This window comes from Durio zibethinus, chromosome 23 (genome assembly GCF_047325235.1).
Source record: "Durio zibethinus cultivar Kanyao isolate XHJ-2024 chromosome 23, ASM4732523v1, whole genome shotgun sequence".
In the NCBI taxonomy this organism is placed as follows: Eukaryota; Viridiplantae; Streptophyta; class Magnoliopsida; order Malvales; family Malvaceae; genus Durio; species Durio zibethinus.
In genome coordinates, this window is record NC_143184.1 from 330,802 (window position 1) to 349,191 (window position 18,390).

At 33.6% G+C, this 18,390-nt stretch overlaps 1 protein-coding gene and 1 pseudogene across 3 annotated transcripts; one reads left to right on the top strand and one right to left on the bottom strand.

Moving 5' to 3' along the window:
• Positions 1 to 710: 710 nt before the first annotated feature.
• Positions 711 to 8,146, bottom strand: LOC111313678 (cellulose synthase A catalytic subunit 3 [UDP-forming]). 2 transcript variants are annotated; one of them, XM_022914344.2, is made up of 15 exons: positions 8,079 to 8,146; positions 7,257 to 7,431; positions 6,669 to 6,864; positions 6,117 to 6,337; positions 5,949 to 6,021; positions 5,636 to 5,834; positions 5,115 to 5,381; positions 4,651 to 4,996; positions 4,435 to 4,572; positions 3,985 to 4,110; positions 3,661 to 3,873; positions 3,230 to 3,494; positions 2,898 to 3,100; positions 2,033 to 2,383; positions 711 to 1,558 (listed from the first exon to the last, which is right to left on the bottom strand). In XM_022914344.2, the coding sequence occupies exons 2-15, from the start codon at positions 7,284 to 7,286 to the stop codon at positions 974 to 976; spliced, it is 3,213 nt and encodes a 1,070-aa protein (XP_022770079.2). In that variant the 5' UTR covers positions 7,287 to 7,431; positions 8,079 to 8,146; the 3' UTR covers positions 711 to 973. The 2 variants fall into 2 exon arrangements, with proteins under 2 accessions (XP_022770079.2, XP_089608259.1); XM_089752133.1 differs by having other exon boundaries at positions 7,964 to 8,146.
• Positions 7,939 to 16,911, top strand: LOC111313652 (uncharacterized; annotated as a pseudogene). Its single transcript, XR_016332752.1, has 10 exons — positions 7,939 to 8,096; positions 10,711 to 10,810; positions 11,965 to 12,180; positions 12,298 to 12,365; positions 13,642 to 13,676; positions 14,308 to 14,366; positions 14,669 to 14,736; positions 15,650 to 15,725; positions 15,840 to 15,904; positions 16,392 to 16,911. The product of XR_016332752.1 is annotated as an uncharacterized LOC111313652 (transcript).
• The last annotated feature ends 1,479 nt before the right edge of the window (positions 16,912 to 18,390 follow it).

Sequence of the window (18,390 nt, forward strand, 5' to 3'; positions counted from 1 at the left end):
CGCATCACATGTTGATTCAATTTTTAAGAATTATATCCTAAACATATTAAATTGACCATCGATAAAAAGTCATATATAACGTGATATGAACTAACAATAGCAAAATTCAAAAAAAAAAATTTTTTTGTGAGAAAAACCAAATGTTATTTGTTAGACAACCCAAAAATCAAGAAAAACTGGGAATATCAACTTAAAAGATTATTTATTGGCATTTGTTTCTTCTGTTTTAACCAAGGTTCCTAATATATACCAGTACTAGAACTAATAGGCCCTATCTAGTAGCTACTATGAAGAATATAAGTAAATGTCCTTAAGTAGGACTCTCGTTGCTTTGGCTACTCCGTGGTCGGGGAAAAAAATTCTGAAACGCAAATTCCCTTTTCAATTCTCCATCTCTAGCTCTGTTCTACAATCGATCCCCAATTTTAAAGTAAAACTCAAAATGCATCATTATAATCCAAAAATAATTCTCACCAAAAAAAATGGGTGTGCGTTGCTTGCATTCATGAGAGAGAGAGAGAGAGAGAGAGAGAGAGAGAGAGAGAGAGTAATTCTGTCTGATTGGAAGGGGTAAATCATATGTTCAACCGCTCATGCCAACATGCATCTATTAAGCAGTCATTTCGGCCATCAAGGTTGTTCTGTACGACCATTAAAAAAAAGATATAAATATAGGATGTGTAATTTAGGAACAGATTTATCGACTCAAGTTTGCTTGTAAAATTCATGGCTTATATATTTTCCTCAAACTAGTAGTTTTCAGAGGCGCTAACCACAAGTCATGTCCAAAATATTACATTATACTCCCGGTAAAACAAGACGATATCATACAACCTATATTCTGCACAATATGTGAATTGGCATTCACAAGTTATAATTAAAAGACAGAGCGAAAGAACGTAATTCCCACCTTTGGCATTTGCAGCTTGGTGAGACCAAAACAAACGTTTTATCTCATTTATCAGTTGTCCCTCTAACAGTTGATTCCACACTGTTCTACATCCGGCCCAGTAACCCTAGTGGTAAACGGATCAATCCGCACCCACAACAAAGAGAAAATGGAGGCAAGCAGAATCGACCATACAACAACAATGGTGGGTGTCCGGTTTTGGCGTCCCATCAAACCTTTCAGGAAGGGGTAGAGATGGATGATCACCCAGAAGGCAAAGAACAGCTTACCAAAGAGCGGACCCCATGATTGATAACCACTGTTGATGGCATAGGAAATTCCTGCGACAACCCCCACCAAGTTTATAATGAGGAGAGTAGTTGGTGGGATGAGAAGGGTTGTCCATTTGAACATGTAAAGTTCAGCAAAATCCCCGTCTTCATCCGATGCTTTTGAAGTGACTGTGAAGTTAGTGTCGATGCCAGCAAGAACTTTGAGAAGCCCTTGGAAAACAGCAAAAAGATGAGACGAGACACCACCAATAACCCAAAACTGTTCATTTCTCCACCACTCATCAATTCCCACACCACTCCACCTCATTTCTAAAATACCAGTTGCAAAGATGGAAAGAAAGAGGGATATAAACCATATACTAGCAATGTTACTAATCTGCAGTCATAGCAAACCAAACAAAGTAATTAGCATAAAATACAGCAATCTTTAGCTTCATATAAGAAAATAATGGGAGTTAATAAAATGCTAATAAAAAAAAGTACTAATAAGGTTTGTTTCAAGAAGACACATTTCACAAAAGCATATAAAGATGAATTGTTTGTAGACTCATAAGGTTTATAACTATCCAATATATACATATATGGGGATGCCAGATAGGCAACAAGTTTTTTTGGCCACTGAAAAGAGGATAGGCAACGAGTTTCCAGACTCATAACAGGTTATAACTATCCAATAAATAAATAAAAGATGCATATTCAAAATAGGAACGCCAGATAGGCACATTTTTCTTTTTCTTTTTCTTTTTTTTTTTTTTTTTGCCACTGAAAATAGGATAGCAACAAGTTAAGGTTAGACAGGTTTAGGTATATCTGCAAATATGCAAAAGAACAAGGATTAGAGAAGACTAACCTGTGGGATAATGAACTTGTTAGTGAGCAGACAGACTGCAGGCAGTGTGCAATACATGAGAAGAGGAATAGCAGTGACCGGGTAGATGGTAGTGTTTACATACGCAAACCGTTCAAGCCACTTCAGCCTACCACCATAACCATACCAGATAGGGCAATGCCTACTAAAAAGAATTTCGACAGAACCAAGAGCCCATCGAAGCACTTGATTCAGACGATCTGAAAGATTAATAGGAGCAGACCCTTTAAATGCTGGGCGCTTTGGCATGCAGTAAATTGAGCGCCAACCACGTGCATGCATTTTAAATCCTGTAAGAATATCTTCTGTAACAGAACCATAGATCCATCCAATCTGCAGGCAAAAGAAAAAATGAAAATTTAACTCCATTATGACAGATGGAAGGGGAAAGAAGTTGAGAAGATGAAACAAAAATACATGCAGAGGACAAGAGATAATCAATCCTGCACATGCAACAAAAATTGAAATTTAAACGAAATAAATGCAAGCATTTGTCCAACTTCTCTGGAACGGCTATGGATTTCTAAAAGTCAAAATCAGGTCTCAAATATGCAGACAGTCCCTGATCTAGGAGCACAATAATGCACCCAAAACAAGCTTATATTCATCTACAGACAATTTAATGATTATACTATACTCTAATTTCTTTCTTCTTCTAAAACCCAAAAAGAAACAATTTTACATAATTCAGTACGTCTCTGACATAAACTCAACAGCCATGAAATTGGAAATCCAGCAATCAACTTTTTATGTAATGGGAGTCGAACACTATTTGAAGACAAAGCAATAAAATAAAAATTTCAAGGCGTGCTAAAAAGAGGGGGGAAAGAGGATGGGAGAAACTTACCTCACTTCCCCAGTCTGTTTTGTCCTCGTATCCACAGCTGATAACATGAATTGCTTCCTTAAGAAGTGTTTCCGGTGTTGCAGACTGAGGGACACCACCATTCTCCATAAGTGTAGAGGCAACGAAAACAGCAGACTGACCAAAACGTTTCTCCAGGCTCATTTGCGACATCAATAGTGACTTTTCATCATCAAACCCGGCACCTGATTTCAGAAATGAAAAGGGAGCACATTTAAGAGACTTACTCATTAGACCAAAAAGGCCAGTAATTAATATTCACCGCTAAACCCCCCCCCCCCCAAAAAAAAAAAGAAAGAAAGCATATAGTTTACCTTCAACACCTTCTTCTATATCCTCCAGACTGAATATTGGCACAGTAGGATCAACATGCTTGCCAGATTTCTTCTTATCTGATCCCTTTTTGCTCGATTTCGAACTCTTCTTATGAGAACCTCCACATAGTGAAGACAAGATCCCTGCTTTTCTATGCTTGGGCTTAACTGGAGGTTCATATCCATACAATGCTGTTCTGTTGAAGACGCATCCTGTACCAACATAAACAGGTCCTTGAATGCCATCCAGACCCCTCAAGTTTATCTGTAAATTCACAAAGTATAGAAGATGTGTCAAAACAAATTCTATAGCCTCTAAGTTCAATAAAAAACTGACACACACCAGTCATTCTACATAACTGTTAAAACCAATCAGTAACATCATTAGCAAATGTGCAAAGATTTTGTTTAGTAAAAGACGTGGAGCTTACATCAAAGAAAACAGTATTTCTGTTGGCATAACGATCATTCCTATCAATACCATCAAATCTTTGAGGAAATTGAACATAACAAACATGCTTCCCAAGGTTTGGGTCCATCAGAAAACACATAGCTTCCCTTAAGGCTTTGCTATTATTTATGTAGTGATCACAATCAAGATTCAACAAGAAAGGTCCATTAGTAAGAACTGCTGACACTCGAACCTGCAAGAAAGATTCATTGACAGCGAGGCAAGAAAGAATCATTGACAGCTAGGTTGAGATAAGATAGACGACAAAGAGTAAAAATAAGGTGAGATTTAAGAAGCCACTTACAAGAGCATTCATAGCACCAGCTTTCTTGTGGTGTTGGAAGCCTGGACGCTTTTCACGAGAAACATAAACTAACCTAGGCAGCTCATTGCCCTCAGAATCAAGGCCCCCGCTCTGGCCCAGGAAAACCTACAAATTTTACAAAACCTTACTGACATTAATAACAGATGCAAATTACTTATAGCTCTGACAACCCAATAAACCTCATTTGAAATAATGAAAACCACGTATATAACAGGATGATATTCAATATACTGAAAATGGAGTGGAATAACACACAAGCAAATTTGTAAGTTATTCCACATGGCAAATGCATAAAACCGCTTGGGGAGTTTCACCAGTCCACTTTTGAGTATATAGAACTTCATATAATCTAGGAAATAACGAACATTCACCATCCTGATCACCATAGATGCATGAGTAGTGTATCTATAGATGCAAAAATAGTCCTACCTGGATCATTCCTGGATGGTCTCTGATGTTATTACCAGGCCATGGTGTACCATCCTGCATAATCCATCCTTCTTCAGGAACTTTCTGTGCCTTTGCAACAAGCGCATTAATTCTAACTTTAAATTCTTCATATTCTCTCTGCAACAGAAACAAAGTGACCATGAATTTGAATATGGAGCAATTGATGACCAAGTGCCAACCAAGCTAAACGCATACCTTCATAGCTCTACGATCTTTAACAAATGATGGTTGAACTTTATCCTTCAGGTAGTCAATCTTCTGTGCAAAATACCATTCTGGAGCCCGAGGCTCAATGTTATATTTCTTGCAGAACGGTACCCATTTCCTGGCAAACTCCGATGTCTCTGAAAGTGCTTCAAATGTTAACATAGCAGCACCATCATCAGAAACATAGCAGGAGACCTTGTCAACTGGGTAGTCAACTGCAAGAATGGATAGCACAGTGTTGGCTGTCACAAGAGGAGGCTCCTTTAATGGGTCGACAGTACTCACAAAAATGTCAACAGCAGCCAATTGCGACGGTTCTCCTTCACGATCGTATCTGTTTTGCGGATAAGAAATTGGAATAAAAAAAGAATAAAATACAGGGACTGAAATCACACAACTGCTTAAAAGATATTAGCAAGGATTCATGAGATTGGCATGAAGAAACATCCTACCTTAAGGCAAGCCTATCAAGATATGTTTCACGGTTAACAGGAAGCCATTTGGGGAACTGATCCAATATCCAGGATATTGCAAACCAAATCTCACATATCACAGATATCAACCACAAAGCATAGGCATTTGGAACAGGGTTCGTTATTCGATAGTGCAAGAAAATGCAGAGAATAATGAGCCGCAGAATGATGACCATCCGATAAGGGTTTATTTTAGATGAGGGAACGGAGACCTTCCTCGACAGAGGCTGCCGAGCTTCATCGTTCCTGAAAATTAAGTAACAGAATTGATAATTAAACTTAGGCAAGACATATTCATAGCAGGATTCAGCTCCGATACAGGAAGTTCGAAATGGTTGCTAAAACAAGGTTCTCGTATTCAAAAAAATTCCTACATTACCCTAGAGAAAGGACTGGAGAAGCATAATCATGATTGTAAAACCTTTTTAACTTGAGATGGACTACTAACAAGAATAATTAACCTCGTAAAAGTTCTAGAAATTAATTAGATGGGAACCCACAGTAGAGAGTCATCCACAAGCACATCAGTGCTGGCATCAATATCTCCAGCACCCCTTTCAGAAGTAGCCTGGCCTGTGCTCATAGGAATGACATTCTTCTCCTGCTTCATCTTCCAGCCATCAACTCTCTCCTTCCAGGCTACATTTCCTAATCCTGGGGAACCAAACTCCCGCACTGGATCCACAACCCTAATAGTAGCTGCACGGAAATTTCAATGTTTATATCAATTAGGGATATCAACCTATTAAGTTATCAGTAAATTTCAATTAGAGCAATTGATTGATGCAGCCACATAAGGAAGAGGATGCATACATTTTCCACCAGCAACTCCAGGTGATGCCATAGAAAGCCTCTCAGGTGATGCAGCAGACAACTCACCAGAAACCTACAATATGTCAGTGGGAAAAGAAATTTCCAATCCATTATTCCATGCATGAACAATCACACGGTAAGTCAATAGCTTATAGACAGATTACTTACCTCCTGCCCATTGGTGAGCAGGGGAATATGGTTACGAGAAACCTCCTTATCATAATTTGGAGCACCAACGTCCTCCCCTCTACCATATGTTGCATGCCAGCTCAACATTCTTTCTGCAATTTTCTGCTTCTGCTTTTGGTTCTCTGAGGAATAATTGAAATCACTAGCACCATCATCTGCATCACCATCCTCTTCTCTGTCTCCAAGAGTAGCAGGACTACCTGGAACCAGAGAAAAAATGAGTGAGAAGTATAATTGGAAAACTAGTGATAATTATTGACAAAATTGAAAGGTAATTGACTATTATAATGTGAATATGTATTCAAAACTCAGTGTTAATAAACAACTCCTAGAAACAACAAAAAATACTTAGTGTTAATAAACAACTCCTAAAAACAACAAAACATCTCACAAATGTAATATATTTATGGAAAATCTGAAATGTTAATAGACAACTCCTAAAAACAACAAAAAATCTCACAAATGTAATATATCTGTGGAACATCTGAAAACCATGTGAATTATCAAGTGAGACAGTAATGTTCAAAGCACCTTTGTGCCTCTTGTATCTGGTTTTGCATTGAGGACATGACTGATTCCCATCCTTCCTTTCATATTCATAACACGGCCTACAGACAGGAAATGCACATACATCACAAGCAATGAATGGATCACCATCTGCATTTTTGCCAACATTATCACCACAGATTTGGCACACCTGGCCACCCAGATTCTTCATGGGCTTGCCCTGATCAATCAAAGAGTAACAAGTCACATTATTTAGCAATAGAAACAAACAACTTTTGGTAAACCAAGGATAAACATCTAAACCTAGCAAATATGCCCAGCTATAAGTAAGAGCACAAATCAAAGTGTAGAGAAATCATAGCGAGCAGTCATAACTGGGTTCTGATTTCATAATAAATTGCGGAAACCAATTGCAAACAAAGAAATCTCGAATTCCTTTACAATTTTTACTCCAATGGACCTCTTCCAAGTACTTAGCTGTATTGGGCTACAATTTTGTGGAAACTAAATAAAAATCAGACGCCAATAAGTCGTTTAATTTTCTTTTATCTTCAATTTTCTAATCAATAAAGCAAATGAGAGACAACAGTTAATATTTCTTTCAATACATACCCCAATGTCTCCTTCTGATTCCATTGTCATATGCTTCTTTCCTCAGTTGAGAACAGTGGATGCAAATGGTTGTCCAAATATCAACAAGATAAGTACATGCCTTTGTTTTACAAATGAAAGTTGCAATTTACTTCAATAAATCCTCAACTTCAAAAGTAGGGTTTTTAGCCCAAATCTGAAAAATAAATAAATAAATAAATAATGAGAAACAGATTTAAACGTTCACTAACTAGCATTCTCAATGCCTCAGAAACTACTAACTTCCCTAAGAAAAAAATTTTAATAAAAATTGTAACAAATTTTGAAGTATCTTATTCGTAGAGATTCCACCATTTAAATTTTCTTCTAATGTACTCGAAAACGCCACTTAATTGAGTTAATGAAGTCAACACGTACGGCGAGTTTCAACTTAAAGAGTTTACCAAACAACCCACAATCTGATAATTCGATGCCAAAAAAGACAGAGAAACTAGTAAGAGTTGAGTACTCCAATTCTAAAATTTAGAGAAAAAATATTTTTTAAAAAAATGCACTTCAAATCAAGCACGGTAAAACTGAAAATGTTGAAACAAATCCATGAAAAAACCAAGAAAACATTATCCAAAGCTAGGACAAGCCCTTAGTTATCTACAATTTTCACGCGGAAAACAAACATGGCCTTAAAAAAAGGGGCTAAAAAAGTATGACGCTTAAAAGCGAAATCGTACTCAAAAACGACACTATCAATTCAATCTCTTGCAAAATGAGAGCGAATCTACATCAAATCTTGCAGGAAAGCCACGAGAGAAAGGGAAATCTGAGAGTGAAAACTGATCTACTAACCTTGATAATGAAGAATCGGTATAAGAAAGAGACGAGCAATGCACGTAACAGCTCTCTCTCTCTCTCTCTCTCTCTCTCTCTCTCTGCAGATAATATATAGAAGAAAATAATAATAAATTAATTAATTAATTAAAAAGGGTTTTATTCGCCATATATCTATAAATATAAATAATAGCTGTAAGCAGAGAAATGTCTTACGAAATACGAAAGCAACTGAGTAACTAGGAGCTCCTCGACACTCCACCGACAGTGCGGGTTAGGTTCAGACTCAGGAATCAATGATTGTTGAGTGAAACAGAGAAGCCCCGGCCTGCCTAACGTAACCATCATTTCTTTGCTTATTTTATTTATATTTATTTATTAAAAAATACTTTATTATTAATAAAAATAAAATCATCGAAAATATACCCTTTTTATTTCTGTTCTTTTGTTTGCTGTGGTCTGAAGGTCGGACCTATTTTATTTTTTGCGACAATGAATTCTTTTAATTGAAAGTTGCTAAATGATTAATATTTAACAATATTTCCTCATCATCTATCACTACATATAAACTTGAAGCGTCCTATAAATTTTTTTTTCAATGAAAAGTTTTGTTGTTTTAAGTTGCGATTGCATTCGCATTAAAATGGATTAATACGAAGTAGGGAGCAATTTCAAATTGAAGCTTACAAAATTACTTGAATAAAGCCAGCCCACATACTATTTTTATTTTTTTTATTTTATCTTGGATAATTTAGAGCATCCCTTAAAACTTAGGAATCAAAACATAAAATTCAAATTAATAACAGCAAATCATGTGAGTGGTCAAAGAAACTCAATTTTGCGGGTTGCAGCATAATGATTAACAAAGCATGGTTAAAGAATATCAAATTTAGTGAGATTGAATTTGTTTATTGTTCGTGTAATGCAAAAAAAAAAAAACAAATGCAATTAGACCATTTATTTGCAAGTCAAAAAAAAAAAAAAACGTGTTTGTGAACGAAGTATTCTTTCTTAGTTAATGAAACATCACCTCTTTCATTCGAATTATGACTGTAAATATCTTTTAAAATAATTTATTGTTGTGATTATAATTCAAATCAACAGTTTCCTAATTAAATGCATACTCTCGTGACAACGTGACAATAGAAATTCATGTTCTTTGGAGTTTAGTAGGTAGATAATTCCCATTTTTTTAATCCAACCGAACATGGCGTTGGCACTGATTATTTTAGCTTGTCATTGCTGGCGTTGGCACTGATTATTTTAGCTTATCATTGGTGGGATCCAGTTGTTGGGTTTTCACTTTTCAGTGAGGCCTTGTATTTAGCATGACGTAGCCGATACATTAAAATAAATAAAGGGTATTTTTCTTATTGTACTAGTCTAAATTCCCTCCCTAACACTACCTAATTTGTTAAATACATATACGAGAGGAAAAATATTAAGCACGGAAAACATAATAATACTAATTAAAGTGCAAAAAAAAGATAACATCTTTAAAAAATCAATGTTTTACTCCAAAATACATGGTAAACTAAGTTTAGAATTGAAAATATAATTTAAAGAGCCAAGGTTGATGGCTCTATCTAAGCAAACGGGGCTAGCCATCCTTTAGAAAATCATAAGTTTAACTCTGCCAATTCAAAAATACGATAATTATCAAATAACTCTTTATCAAATAGCACTATGACCCAAAAATTTAAAAAAAAAGAAAAAAACACAAAGATGCAAATGATAACAAATAAATCAATGCAAATAATGTAAGATTCATGGCAAAATCAAATTTTAAATAATATAGTAATATTAAATTAATTAAGCTACATTGATTTATTTTGATCTTTAGATAAAAATAGTCGAAACTTTTATTATTTTTTAAATAGTGAAAAGGATTATTTCTTTTCATTTATATCCTTAGACTTTAATGTTTAAATTCAAGCATGAAAAATAAAGATTTCTTTATCATATACACACGTGTATATATATAAATATATCATTATAAAAATATTTTTTATTTTTATTTTTTATGCTTTTCAAATTTCTTCCGCAACTAAAGCTATCTCTTAACATAAATAAATTGTCCAAAAAAATGAATTTGATGTGAACCAACAACTAAAAGGTAACGGGTAAAATTCAACTCCTTTTCTTGTATTAGTCAATAAAATATTTCAATGAAGCAACGCTTTTGTTATCTAAGTTTTTGTAAAAAAAAATTAAAAAAAAAAACCATTAGATTACACATTTAAGAAGTCGTGAATGCCCATAAGGTAATAATAGGAAGTCCTATCTCTATGTCTTTTTTTTATTATTTTTTAAATAGGGTAATAAATGTAACCAATCAATTTATGACAAATTTCAATTTAAAGGATGCTCATGGGATTATTTTATTTATATTTTCAATCAATTCATGACAATTGTCAATTAAAGGATACCTAAGAGATAATTTAAATTATATTCTATTGATTGCATTGATTATACATGAAAATTTAATTTTGTTAATGTATATTGATTTGATTAAATTACAGCAAAAAATAAAAATAAATTAATAAATTCAATCAAATAAAAAGATATATTAATAAATTTACTCTTCACTTACAATGTAATAACAATATAATAATAGAATTGTCCTTTATTACTTATTGTTTCTTGGTAGAAAAGAGACTATATTTGATGAAAAACAGTATTACAAAGTATCGTGCCGTTACGACCAACAAATTCGCAGGCTATATTTTTTGTCAAAGGATGAATACGGGGCACATATTTCATTGACAAATAAATTACATTTTAATTTTTAAATGCTTGGTTTTTTAGGTGTTATATATAATAAATTAAAATAGTTATTTTGTAATTTTAAGTTTGATAACATTTATCCTTTTACAAAAACTTTAACATCCAACTAAAAATAGTAACGACATTAAAAAATTTAGTTGAAACATAAAACAAATTAATATAATAATAAATAGTATAAAGTTTTTAAAGGATGAAAAAGCTTTTAAACACAAATTTAATAATTATTAAAATCTTTATGTTTTATTATAATCAATTAAACTTTCAAATATTTATTTTAATTAATTAAATTTTTATTAAACAAAAATTAATTAATCGTTTATACTTATTTTCATATAATTCAAATAAAAATAAAAATTTAAAATTTTAATTAATTTAAAATATAAAATTCAAAAGTTAATTGATTGTAATAAAACATTAAAAGTTTAAATAATTATTCAATTTTATTGTAAGAATTAATTTAACCCTTTTACCTATAAAATTAATACTTCTCAAAATAACATTATTCGATTAATGAATAGGTTTAGGGTACTTACAAATTAAAAAAAGTACTTTGGCTTAAAAAAGCCTTAAATATGTACGACTGGTTAAAAAAGAATGATTGATGGTCATTAAAAAATCATTAAAAAAATGTCTTTAGTTGAAAAAAAATGTTAAAAAGAAAAAGAAGATATATTTTGAAAGAGTATAATACGGAAAAGAAAAAGAAATGTAGATATTTTCTTAAGTAGATAATTATTTTTTTAAATAGAAAGATATATGCGTTATAGACTTAGATAAATTTTATTTGATTTTTCATCAAAGTGATATTATTTAATTCTGTAGAATTATATATTCAACATAAGCAGAGATAAAGTATTAAAAAATAAAAATTTTGAATGGTTGGCTAAATCTGATGGATGATGTAATGTTATGTTATAAAGATTGCAAAATCATATCAATAATCACGTGATATATTAATAAAAATATTAAAATTTTAATTTTAAGAATCAAAATTTATATTTTAATAACCTTTTTGTTTCTTTTGGAGGGTGTTTTGCAGCTTTGAGAACGCAAGGGAGGGGTTTTTCGTCTTTGTGATTTTACTTTTACTTTTTCCTGACCAAAATATTATTGGTAGGCGTCGGCGGGTGAAACAGAAAATATAAAGACCAAAGCAAAAACACGAAGAACAGCGGCGAGCGGGAGTTTTAATTCTTTTTGTGCCGTTAATTTGTCCCAGCCAGCCAATCGAAATAGCGAAATTGCTGTTAGGGTTTCTGCATTTGAAATACGAAAACATGGCGTCTTTCCGGTCCCTCAAGTCTGCAATATTCGATACATAAGAGAAAAAACAGTTACGTCTCCTGTCTACTCTCTCCCAATTTTATTACTATTGTTACCATTCAGTCCAACGCAACACACACGATCCTTTGAGCTCGCGTCATTTTAAAAATTAAAATTGAAATCTCAGGCAGTACCAAACTCACATTCACGGCCTCAACGTCTACGATCGCCACAAGAAATCTTTGAGGGGTTATGGTAAGTTCTTTAATTGTATTTCTTTTATCTGTGGCGGTTAACGATTTTATTTCTTCATGGACAAAACCTTTCGATTTCTGATTGCCACGTTCTAATTGTTTCCTTTATAAGTGTTAGTCGTCAAATTTTGTTATGTATTGTTTCGTTAGTTGAAAAATGGACACGAAAGGAATAATGCAAATAGTGAGCGCTATATTTCTACTGTCTACTTTTGATTCATTCTATTTCAGGATTCCATGTGTGAGTTATATTATGTTACTGTAATATATAAGTAAAAAGTTACTAGTTGTTATTTTGAGTTTGTCATCAGTTGCAGAATCATTACCTCCAACTTTCCTGAGGTTGAATGAAACTTTTAATTGTTTTTAATCTGTGCAACCTGCCCACTACCCTCTCTTTGCAGTGGTGAGAACCGAAAAAAAAAAGTCCCTTTGTCATGCTTGGTTGTCATTTCTTTTTCCGAAACAAATGTGAAATTGTGACTAGATAACTTTGGGATGTAGATGAGTGTCTACTCTTTATTATCACATATTAAACATGTAATTTTAAGACTGTAGAAGACAAAAGACTCCGAGCTGATTGAGTATGTTGATAAATACTCATGAAGTGAATTTCTGATCAATCATTATGTCAAATTGAGAATCTTGAAACAGTTGTCAGGTTAAATTTGCTTTGTGGCTTGGATGCATGGTCCAGGATGATCTTAGATGGGGAATGGACCCTAAGTAGTTTGCTGCAGCTTTAATTTGAATGAAAATTAGCAGTAATTTTTTATTTGTTCCCCTTAATCTCATTTAAGATAATGCATGGCTGACATGTCACAATATAAGAGTGGTAAGGTGTGTGGTTACTTATATTTTTTTGATGTTTCAAGAAACTTGTCTACTTCGTGATAGTTGTTTCGTACTCTTATATGCTTTATGGAAAAATGTTCACGTGCAATGCTTCTTACATTACATTTTATGTAATGTAATCTAGGTCAGCTATAATTTGAGTATAAATTGGAACTAACCTGAAAGAAAAGGGAAGTTATCTCTGATTTGATCTCGCTCTAAATTCCTTTGCAATAGTGACAAGCACAATCGGTTGCTGAAAAGTGGGGAAAACATATCCATAATTATCTTCTCTTCCATCTCTTTTGTTCCTTATTATAATCATACAATTGTATATATTTATCTGCTTTAGATGTTTGTTTTTACTTTGAGGAATTTATTACAATTCAAGGTATTTTTCATTTTTAAGATCTTTCCTTTTTGTTGTTATGGATTGGTTTGAGGTGGAGGACAGAGAAAGAAGTTATATCTGGTAAAGGTAAATAGATATCTCTTTGTTGTTGACTTCTGTGATTAATATCAATTGGTATAGTAGATTTCATTATGGTTGGCAATGGTTTATATCTGGTTTTTGTTTTGAAATCTTTGTTTTACTTTGTTCTAGAATTACCTTCACATTCTTGTCTGGCTTGGGCATGCCAGAAAGCTATGCAATTTCCTTAATTTGAAAAAGATAATGTACAGATGGCTTTAATTTAACCTCAAAAGTTGTTGGGAAAGGGATTGACAAAGATTAAGCGAAAAAAAATTGGTAGTTGTGATAAAGAATGAGGTAAAATTCAGGCACTACTATGAGAACCAAAATTGGTTAAAATTTTGAGGGCTGAGAGAGTGCTAGATGCAACAAAATCTGTTGTAGGAATTGCTACACTTTTCGTGCTGACTTCCACTTGTAAAATTAATTGATCATGAAGGTAGTGTAGAGGTGTGGAGTAGAAAGGTCCTAGAAGCAAGAGCGAGGAGATCTTCACTGCCTTAAACACCTCATATTTCCATTGATTTTTGTCTTTCTATAAATTCAATTTTTCATTTGTCTTCAATCATATTGATGTTGATTAAGTGGCAATGGTACATAAGTTCATAATTTACTTATTACTCTTTTCTGTCAGGACTGTCCATATGTGGTAATAAACACTACAATGAAAAAGATGACTTAGCAAGCTATGAGGCAAGTGTTTGTACTTGTAATCACCATTTGTCCTTTCACTAGCGATCATCCTTTCACTTTACACAGGATATCAGATGATTTGGAGTTTGTTGATGTTATATGGGTATTAATTTTTGCAAGGTTAGATAATATTTTATGTGATACTGCTACCTCATCAATAGCATTAAGGATGTTGTGGAGGGACGTGGAGTTCCTATTTTACTTTCTCAATACTGAAATATTTTGTTATGAAGAGAATTATCTTGTCTGTGCAAATATTAGGGTAACTTGGGGTATTCATTTTCCCTGGATAAAATTTTCAGGTAAACTTTTCCTATTTTGAGGCTGGAGAAAACAAGCAAGCCCTTGTGAAGTTGGTAACTTGTGAAAGGTGAGGTATTTACCATTTAGTGAGATTTTATTTGTCTGATTCTTCAAATTTATCTCTTTCTGCTAATGTTGGGCCAGAACTATTATGTTATCATCAAGCAACTTTGTGCACAAAAGATGTCCTGTAGTACTTTGTTGGCTTTTTTGCATCTCATTCCATGCAGTGGGATTTTTAAGGTCCATGGCCCGCTGGAAAATTGCTAAATATTGCTTTTTTTTTTCTCTGTTTACCATTGCCACTCATTCATGTTGTAGGAATATGTTGAAGTGGGTAAAAGTGTATTTCTCAATTTCATACCTCGTTCTTGGAGTTTAAGGACCATGGCTTGCTGGAGAATTGCTTAATATTGCCTGTGTTCTCGTATTGACCATTGCCATTTGTGTATCATTCATCCAGTTGATGTACACAATGTTTATAAAACATAATGAACATGTTAAGCAAAGCAAAAATGTTTTTTCTGACCTCAAATGGATGCTTGGATGTGTGGGTTGGAAGTCGAGAGGATGACTTGTAAGAGTGTTATGCTAGATGGTTGTCATTTGTTGTAAGTCTAGTCTGCAACCTTGCCTTTCAAATATGGAGTAAAACTTATTTGGATACGTCATTGTAATTTATCTCCAGGATACACGTGTAGTTGGAAAAGGCATGGTTGTTATCATTTGAGCAGTATAATTTCAAATCTCTTGGCATCTAACCGGACACAAAGATGTTCCAATTTTTGCATAGGAAGATTCTCTTAGTTGATTGGAGATTTTTGTTTATTGAATTTCTTGTGTTCTGTCTACTGTTTGTGAATATGTTCTTTCAGTAACTTGATATGAAACATTTTCTTCATATATAGTTTAATATATATGAATTTACGCTTAAGCATTAAGTCCCTGACTGCTCTCTTATTGTTGACTGTTTCAAATAGATTCATTGAGAAGATTCATTACAAAAAAGGACGGAGGAACTAGACAGAAAACAGAAAAGGAGTACAAAAGAAAAAGGTGTCTACTTGTCCAAAAAACTTATTGCTAGGATTTTGTTATCTACTATTGAAGAAGAGTGGTGTCTCAATTCTTTTTTCCATGTTTAGAAGTTGACTTGGGTACTATGTTCAGGGATCAGTCAAAAGATAAAGATGACACAGATGAGGAGCGTGAGAGGAGCAAAGCGAATAAAAAAGGTTTGGACTTGCCATTGATGGTCCTTCATCATTCATTTTCGTAACTTATTGCTTACCTTCTACAGCAAGATACCATTCTTATTACTCTACTTCCCCCACACCATCAGAGCCAGTCACACACTCTGCCAATAATAGGTCTTGAGCTTGAATTTTCAAGATTCAAGCCACATCACGGCAAGGAGGGTTGCATGTAGTTAGTTATATTTATATTCAATACTTACTGGTTTTAATGTTTTATATATTTCCTACCAACAAATAAATGTTTGAGCTTAGGTTCATTAAGCTACTGAAAAGGATCCTAACAGGGCCAAGGAGCGTTAAGATGAGTGATAATTTGGCTCTGCCTATCGCAGCCTAGCTGTGGAATTAAGGGCACCCAAGGCCATCTATTTATTCGGCCATTAATTTTTAGCCTACACCTTTAGAACTTAGATATGTTTATTATAATTATTATTACTATTATTTCCCCCCCCCCTTTTTTTTTCAGTTGAAAGGACTTCATCTTCAGCTGTCAATCATGAAAGTGATGATAACGACGAAGACTTTGATAAGTACTTTGAGGGCATGTTTCCATGATATTAGGTGACATTGCCTTTTAGAGGAACTCCTTTCCATGCTTGACACCATAGTGGCCTGGAAGAGTCTAACCGTGTGTTGGCGAGATGCTGAAATATCAAATTAAGCTGAAACTTATAAAATTCTCCATGTTATGCTACTGAGCCTGTAAGTTGCACTGATCAAAATCATGCGTTTGTCGACTGTCAATGACCGAATAGAGGAAGAGTGGTTATATAAACCTGTCAGAAGAATGATAAATTGTCGGGACTGCCTGTCTGTGCAACTCTAAAGTTAGAAACAGTGTTGTGCATGATACATAATTTTTTAGATGAGCTTTACCGTGCAACATTTGTTGGTGGGGGCTGTGGATGTTTATTAATGTAGGTAATTTAGATCACTCTGGTTTGGTTTTTCATTATGCGCAAATGAAGATGTTTCATTTAATTTAACTTTTTAGATTACTGTATATGAAAATGTTAACGCATGCCCAGGAGAAAAGTCAACTGACCTGCATCAAGCAAACTGCTAGAATTATTGTTCTTTAAAACAACGATCAAAAAAGAGTTATGGTCCTGTGCTGTAATATTAAACATTTAATGTTTTTTTTTTTTTGGGGTGTGTGTTAGTAGGGATGGCATCGGGTCGGGATCGAGACGAGTAAAATTCGCTCTAAACTCGACTCGATTTTATGATTTATTAAATTCGAATTCGATTTTATCTGATATTATATAAATCGTATTCGATCCGAAATTAATAAAATATTTTTTTAAAATATAAAATAATATTTTTTAAAATTTAAATATTAAAAATATAATTATATAAATATATAATTAAATAATTAATTAAAAAATAATTTTTTATTTAATATCTGATCAGATCGAATCAAATTTTAAACATATCTGAATTCAAACATATCTGAATTCGATTATTTTTTAATTATATTCGACCCGACCTTATTATAAACTCAAAATTCAAAAAAAATACTCGATCTTATAGGATCGAATCCGATCGTAATCGTAGGAGACGGGATTGCTGTCCCTAGGTGTTAGCCTGTTACCTAGGATGAAAACAAGAACGGCGTCATTTAAGGGCTCATAAACGTGATAACGCCGTTAAGCAAGCGAAGCCAAGAAGAGCATTGAGTGACGACGTTTGACAAATAAAATAAATACTAAAATTGGTGAGGACGCGGCAAGATCTAAATTGCGTGACCGTGGAACCGTACTATATCATCACGATTAGGAGACGTTATGTGTGCATCATCACATGTGTCGCCTCTGGCAACTGTGTGTGCGTCCAGTATTGGATATCTTGAGATTGGGTTTGCGTAATAAATTACGATATTAAATTATACCTGCTTCTTTTTTATTTTTTTATCAGGACTTTAATTGCTCTTTTGAGAAGACATGATAGTGGCTTGTCACCCATAGTTTAGTTGTATGATTAAAAAGTATATATATATATATATTTTTTTTTTTTAACAAAAATTGTAGCTGAAGCTTTCCTCGAAAGCTAGGAATGATTAAAAAGGAAAGGTGTCGAATGGCTGACAGCCGCTGGAAGAAAGTGATGATGAAAAGTGCTCACATGTAGTAACTAAGAAACTTCCAACACACACTTATTGCTTATCCATTCCATCCCACAAAATTGAGTTGATCTTTCCTTCATCTACTATTGCTACCATTTTTTACTATTATTTTAATTTTAATATAAAAAAATAGAATGACCCAAGCCAAGCCAAACCCAACCAAAGCTACTTTGCATTTACTATATTTAGGTATCTGTACGTATTCCACTATTAATGATCGCTTTTTCTCTTATTAAGATTTTTAGAATTATTTATACAACTCTATTAATGGTAGCTAATCAACAATGACCCAAAATCTTTTATGTGAAAATGTGAATGTTGTGTGAGAATCTATTGGGGG